Source organism: Condylura cristata, unplaced genomic scaffold, assembly GCF_000260355.1.
Source record: "Condylura cristata isolate star-nosed mole 26May11 unplaced genomic scaffold, ConCri1.0 scaffold00005, whole genome shotgun sequence".
Lineage (NCBI taxonomy): Eukaryota > Metazoa > Chordata > Mammalia > Eulipotyphla > Talpidae > Condylura > Condylura cristata.
Window position 1 is genome coordinate 24,854,821 of NW_004567106.1, and position 7,806 is coordinate 24,862,626.

At 37.6% G+C, this 7,806-nt stretch overlaps 1 protein-coding gene across 1 annotated transcript in view; it reads left to right on the forward strand.

Moving 5' to 3' along the window:
* The window catches only part of FAM221A (family with sequence similarity 221, member A), a 29,339-nt gene that overhangs the window by 14,186 nt on the left and 7,347 nt on the right, over positions 1 to 7,806 (forward strand). Inside the window, exons 5-6 of the mRNA XM_004677129.2 lie at positions 2,200 to 2,307; positions 4,431 to 4,513. Coding sequence (XP_004677186.2) covers positions 2,200 to 2,307; positions 4,431 to 4,513 — 191 coding nt within the window. The remainder of the gene's footprint in view (positions 1 to 2,199; positions 2,308 to 4,430; positions 4,514 to 7,806) is intronic.

Genomic DNA, 7,806 nt, shown 5'->3' on the forward strand with positions numbered 1-7,806 from the left:
CCCCCCGTTTACTTAGAATTTTTCAAAAAAGATTTATTTACGCATACATGAGTTGGGGTATAGACCAGAGATGCTGGGGTCACGGGTGAGGGGATTCACCAGAGACAGAATGGGGAGCAGAACAGGAGGATCTATTGAAATACATTGTAGAGGGGAGCATTGGGCGGGACAGGAGAGTTCTGCTGTACCTTGTGGGTCACCTCCCTGGCCAGGGATCGAACTTATTGCAGTGGCTGGTGATAGCCTCATAATGCTGTGCTTTGACCCCTGTACCACCAGAGAGGGCCCCTACTTAAATGCTTAAATAAATGGTATTTTTTAATGGATACTTTTGCTTCTTCCTTTCTGGTATTTTAACTCTCTTAACTCTTGACTAATCAAACTATACTCTTTGGACAATATTAAATGACAATGGCAGTAGCCAACATCATTGGCTTTTTGTGATTTCTAGTATGTTTATCATTTGAGTATCTTTATAATACAAAGAAAAAAAAGCCTCTTTCTACCCCCTGAGGAAAGGTGTGGTAGAGAAAAGTAAGATTGAAGAGAGGAGACACAATTGTCTTGATTGCACATGTTGGGAGTCTGGGCAAAGGCCGTCTGCACTGTTAGCCATGCAGATAGAGATGACTGGTTGTTGGAATTTGGTTACTTTACGATGTGGAAGGTGTTCATAATTCCATAATACTCAACCCTCAGTGGGTGCATCACAGTCAGCCTTGGAGGCAGTGGCCCTGCCATAGCACTTGTCACATTACGGGGAAGGGGTGATTGCAGAGTAGGACTAGAGGTGTATTCCCTGAATTAGGGGTTCAGCAGAGGAAGTTGTGGACATTGGGGGACATGCACTTTTTTTTTTTTAAAGATTTATTTGTGCATACAGAACTGGGGTATAGGCCAGAGGCTCAGGGGCAGCGAGAGGATTCACCGGAGACAGAGTGGGGAGCAGAACAGGCAGGTCTACGAAGTACACTGCTGAGGGGAGCAGCGGGCGGGTCAGAAGAGGATCCACGCCTTGTGGTCACCTCCGGGGCAGGTGGGGCTCGAATTCATGAGGAAGTGGCTTTCGATTCTTAGTGCTGTGCTTTAACCCGCTGCGCCAGCAGGGAGGGGCCGGGACATGCACTTTTACTGAGAGCAAGTGTGTGACTACTAGGTCCTACAAAACGGAGACTAAGTTATAATTTAGGCCAGCCATGAACATTTGAGATAAGTAGGCGCCTAAAGTGTGTACATTATAACATAGGACTAGCTTTTGTGACCAAATAGGACTAAAGGTTTATTTCCTTCCTCTGCTCATGGTGTGGGAATAGGGATGTGGGAATGTAGTGGTTTTATGGAGAAGATAGAGCAGTTCTAGTTTTCTCTGTAGAGTCCTTCCTTTTGTGAACCAAAAAGTCAATGTCCGCATCAGTTGGTCTTGTTTGAGGTTTGGGGTGTTAATGTTTTCTCATTTTATGAAAGCAGAAGTTTTTTTATTATTGACATTTCTTTTTTAGCTTTTCTAGTGAAGATTAAAAATACTCTTTTCAATTTGAAGCTCCTTATTGTATATAAATATCTTACTTTTGATGATTTTGTTACTCTATTGAGGCTTTGTACTGCTTTACTAAAATACAATTATGTTTGTGTATAATACATGTTCTTTTCTGTGAAAAAGGCCTCCGAAATGCAATTTGCTTTTGTTATAATGAGATAAAACTAAATGAAAATTTTCTTTTGCAGAAATAATTTTTTTCCTGATGAAATAACTTATTTTGGGGCCTCCCTGGTGGCACAGGGTTTAAGATGTAGCACTATGAAGCTGTCCACAGCAGCTGCAGCACAAGTTGACCCCCAGCTGGGGGGATATACTCTCAGGACAACGTTAAATAACTTTATTGTTATTTAGGCTATCACCAGGCCGCATGGCACAGCAGAACTCTCCTGTCTGGCCTGCTGCTCCCCTCAGCAGTATATTTCAATCTGCTTGTTCTGCTCACTAATCTGTCCTTTTGTGAATTGCGCAACTCTTATCTGTATACCCCAGGTCAGAGTTGCATACACAGTTCAGGTGTGCATACATATTCTAGTTATAAATAAGGCTTTAAAAAAATGAAATAACTTATTTGTAGTCTTAAAATCATGATTTAATTTTATTTTTCTTTTTTTTATAACCTCCCCCAAGATTAATTTTCACTTTTAATATTTTGTTCTTAGGTGCACCTTCTGTCGAATTTTTAGACTCTCCAGTTACAGTGGCAGACCACCCATTTCTAAAGGCTTTTCAAGGATCCTCTAGTTCTTCTCCTGAAACATTAACAGAGGGTAATGAAATTAAATTGAGAAATATTTTTGAATTAGTAAATGAGAATGCAAAGCCAGATATTTCTCTTACCCACCATTATAACAGTTTGATTATTATTTGAATTTTAATGTTGACTGGGACTGAGAAAAGCAAGTCACTTAATTTTTTTGGAAAAAAATTGTTAAATCTGAGAATTTTGACAAACTATAATTTGAAGTTTTTAAAGCCTATTCTGATCATGTTACTGCTTTGATGTTTAAATAAGAGAGTCCACCAGTGGATTAATTGTCTTGATCCTTTTGGCTTTTCCAAAAAGGATGAAACTCAGTGATTATTATAGGTTAGCAAGTTTTAACACTTTATAAATTATATATAAAAATGAAGAGTTTATTTTTAAGTATTAGTGTTCTGTTTACTGAAAATAAAAATAAAGACATTCAAGAAGAAATTTACGTAATTTTTAAGTTTTAGTATTTTAAAATCTTTAAATGGGAATTTCTTTGATAACATAGCTTTTTGTATATTTTATAGAAACTTTTCCTGTATCTTGACTTTTTTAATTACAAGGCTGCTTACAAAAACAATAAACAATGACATGATAAAATACAGATTGAAGAAATCAAAATCAAGGAAAGGGACATGATTGTGTCGCTTTCAAAGTTGATATAATTACTTCCTTAAATTTCAGTGTTGAATGAGTGTAGTGACAACCAAGGCAGAGATCAGTAACTATTTATTGTAATAAAGGAGGAAACATGAGTTCTTAGTGCTGAAGTTATATTCGTGCTGAATTTTGATCTTCAATTGATCATGCAGTGGCCACGGTCCTTAGAAACCTTTTTTTCATCAAATGCAGCATTTCTGATTGCTGCTCATTTCTGATAGGTACCTTTGATAAATCTGGAAGCACACCATTTTACTACACAAATGGTAATATGCACAAAAATATAATTCATTGAAGATGAGTCTGCAAGGGTCTAAGCTCAAATGGTCCAATGTGATTAGTGAAGATCCAAAGTTCCAGACAAATGACTCGATGGCACGCAGAGTAAGCAATTTTCTTAATACAGCTTTTATAAGGGATGGTTGACAGAATATGGTTGTACTTAGGTGATTGTTTGCAGTTAAGTGATTTTTGTGTTGCTAGTAGAAAGTGAATTCATGTATTTAAAAAACTAGAATATGTATTTAGTTGACAGTCCTTTTTAAAAAAGATTTATCTTGCTTATTTATTCACACAAGAACTAGGTGTAGGCCAGAGGTACAGGGGGTGAGAGTGCAGAGGCAGAGTGCGAGCAGAACAGATGGATCTTGTCTGTTTTTGATATGAAGGGACCCAACGAAGACATCTGCTGACATGAAGGTGAACTTTTACATGATTACGGGTTCTTGAAAGCCAGATTTTCTTTACTGAGGCACATTTATGCTTCTCTTAGCTGATAGTTGAAAACAATGGAAGTGGTGATATCAACACTGTGACTGCCTATTTTAAAACTTTCTTTGGGCTACTGTAACAAAACATCACAGACTTGGTGGTTTATAAACAATAGAAATTTATTCCTAATGGTTCTGAAGGTGGAAAGTTTTGAGACCCAGGCACCTACCTGTATGGCTGTGTTCCAGAGCAGGTTCTTTTGTTGATTCTAGTTGGTGCCTTTTCTCTGTGTCCTCCCATGGTGTAGGATCTAGGATCTAAGCAACCCCAAAGGCCCTCCTTCTTAGATTGCTATGTTAGGTATTAGAATTTCAACACAGGAACTTTGGGGGAGCATAAACATTCTGATCATATCACAAACCTTCTATAATTTTGTGCATTATCTGTACAGGGTTACATGGATTTCTAGTTTAGTCATAGAACGTAAAATGTAATTGAACAAAGGTAAGTGTGCTCTAGTATAAAATAATTACATGACATTATTTAAAATAGGAACCAGATGAATATTTGGGGAATGTTTGCCAATAAATATTACTTTAGTTTTAATAATGCTCTACTTTCTAAAAAAGAATCAGGTAGCAGGGTCATGGCTATTCATTTCTGATTTGAAAAATAAAAATATTACTACTGGAAATTGTTCTTTCTGTTGTTTATTTCAGGAGAATTTATAATTACTTGTTACTTAGATTTTTTCCCCTATTTGTTTAGCAGGTACAAGTAGTCAAGTCTCTTCCTTAAGGAGACCTGAAGAGGATGACATGGCTTTCTTTGAAAGACGATACCAGGAAAGGGTAGGTCTGTGGGAAAGTTAGCTTACATTAAGCACTTAATTGTAACAGAGACACTGCAGATCAATTGTATATTGATTGAGGGTCCTCTATTAAAAAAAAAAACCTTTAATTACAACTGGTGTTAGGCCTTGAGACTTATTTAAGACAATTCAGATACAAAAAGGATTAATGAATAACATGGCAGTGTAATGGCTACTTTATTTAGGTTATAAAGCTTGACTAATTATACAAAAAAAGTCATTAAAGTTATCAATTATCTGGAGACTTGTAAATTATATGTAGAATTTCTTCCTCTCACAGGCTTCTAGGTATAACATACTCTAGTTAAAATTATCCAGTGGCTTCCAAGAAATAGCACTGAATATAAATGTATTTTAACAATTTCCAGGATTCAACAGCTACATTCTTGTTAACCTGCTTTCCTGTAGTGATAATTTTCATCAGTTCTTTACACTAAAAATGTCTTGGGGATAAGCATATTCTTTATTCTTGTTTTTTCCCTGGAACTAAATACAGGGCCTTGCCATAATATTTATGGAATATTTAAAAATATATATGTCAATTTTTATTGAAAATTGAAAAGATGCACATGGATTTGATTGATACTTGCTTTCATACATGTCAAGCACTTACACTTCTGATGTGTTTCATATGTATGAGCTTTATAGTTTTGTTTTTGTTTATTGTGAAATAATGTTGGTTTGATCAGATATGGAGGTGGTGTTCCAGCCACATGGTACATTCCCATAGTGCTTTCCTTACCATTATTTTAATGTTGCCTTCTGGGCATTTATTATTTCTCCAAGTGGATAATAAATGCCATGAAAGTAGAGTGTTCTTGTCACTTTATATTGTATCCACCGCAACAAGCGCTTGTTGAATATAAAGATGTAGAAAAAAGAAATCATTACATAGATTCACCATCTAAAAGCAGAGGAAGTGAGTAGGTGCCAGAGAGGTTAGTTTGACTTCCCTAATGAAGGAATTTTGAAGTTAGAAGAGGACAATCCTGGATATGATTTATGGCAGAACTACTAGATAAAATATCTGCAACTTTCTGTGGTGGTAGAAATGTTCTATTATCTGGGCTGCAGTCATTTGTCATATGTACCCATGTAAGTATAAATTAAATAATTAAAGTTTATTTTTTTATTTCACTAGTTATATTCAAGCGCTTAGTAGCCACATATGGCTAGTGGTTACATTACTGGACAGCAGAGGAAGTTCATTAAGGGAAAGAGGTAATAATAAGGTCTCAGAGAGGGAGTTGAAATGGTCAGGGTGATGGAACAAAGGGCTACTTTTGCAGCATTAACAAGGTTGGATTTTTTTTAAAGACTTATTTATTTATGCATATATATTGACTATATGCATAAATGTACAGGCCAGAGGTGCAGGGGCAGTGAAAGGATTCACCAGAGACACAGTGGAGAATAGGAAGACTGACAAAATACACTGCTGAGGGGAGTAGCAGGCAAGACAGGAAAGGTCTGGCGTGCCATTTGGGTCACCTCCCTGGCTGGGGATCAAACTCGAGCTGAAGCGGCTGGGGCTAGCTTTGTAGTGCTGTGCTTTAACCTATTGCACCACCAGGGAGGGCCCAAAAAGGTTGGATTTTAATCAAACCAGTCTCTAATCTGGGAACACATACTCATGAGTAAATTTTAATTTTTCCTCATAAGCTTATGGGGGGACTGAGTTCTAGAACTTACTCACTTCCTCCTCCAGAAGGCTGGGCAGTAGTGAATGCCTTTAAAAATATGTCTAAGATTTTTTGTTGTGGGGAGATAATTGAAGGTTTTTATTTGTGAATATATTAGAGGATGTAACTGATGTGTCCAAACTGCTTCTAATAAACAGACATAGAATTTATAGATTTATGAGATATAGTTTGTAGCTCCAGCCTGTATGATTATTAGAGTATAAAAAATAAAGTTGAGGGCCTCTCCTCCCTGGTGGCGCAGCGGGTTAAAGCACAGCACTGAGAATCTAAAGCCGCTTCCGCATGAGTTCGATTCCCACCTGCCCTGGAGGTGACCACATGGCGTGGCAGACCTCTCCTGACCCGCCCGCTCGCTGCTCCCCTCAGCAGTGTACTTCATAGATCTGCCTGTTCTGTCTCTGGTGAAGCCTCTCGCCGCCCCTGAGCTTCTGGCCTGTACCCCAGTTCTGTATGTACAAATAAATAAATCTTTAAAAAAAAAAAAAGTTGAGGGCCTCTTTTGTGGTGCAGGGGTTAAAATCTCAGTGTTATCAAACTATTGCCAGCTACTGCGGCATCCCTAGCCAGGGAGCTTACCCACATGGCAGAGCAGACCTCTCCGGCTGCTCCCCTCAGCAGTGTATTTCAGTAGATCTTCCTGTTCTGGTGAATCCTCCCCCTACCCCCCAAACCCCCACACTTACTCCTACCCCCTCCCCGACACACACACACATATACCTCTGGCCTATACAGTTCTAATATACATAAATATATAAGAATAAATGCTTAAAATAAACAAAGCAAATATATATCAATATATAAGAATAAATCTTTAAAACAAAGCAAAAAACTAAAGTTCAAGCCTCAACAACAGCCTTTGAGCTGACATGCGCCATTCCACGTTAGTACTATTCATCTTTATTCAAAAACTAAGACATGAATCATTGAGGTGGGATGTTTAAGAAGCTGTGTCTCGTGGGTTCAGGACCCCGCAAGAAAGCATTGCTAACTTCTGTATCTTGTCTCTGCTGGTATCCTTTGCTAATCAGGGTCACATTTGGTGAGGGGGAGAATCTATGATTAGTGTGAATCAGCTTTGAAAACTGAAGCCTTTGTGGTAAAATAGTTTACTAACTAGTTTTCTGACCACATGGTATGGAGCTAAAAATCATAACAAGAGGTATTATTAATGAAGAGTCCTTTTTTATATACTAGTCAATATGCCAAATTACTTTCTTCTACTGTGGATGACTCTTGGTCTCTTTTCCTCAAGAAAGAATTAAGAAATAGTTATCAAAGGTCAACTAGATGCAAGGAATTGTGTCAGTGCAGGAAACTGGAAAAAAACTAACCAGCCAAACAAACAAAACAAGGAAGTCCAGGAGGAGGTATTTTTGTTTTTTGGGCAATAGATGGATGTGTTTGCTAAGCACTAGTATATCTGACCACATGCAGCTTTGGCTTTTGTTTGTTTTAGTGTCTTTGCTCTTTTTTGATGTTACCATAAATCTAAAATTTGACCTTAAATGAAGGGGGGTGGGGAGATTAGCATTTATTAAGAACCTCAATTTTTTTTAAATATTTATTTATT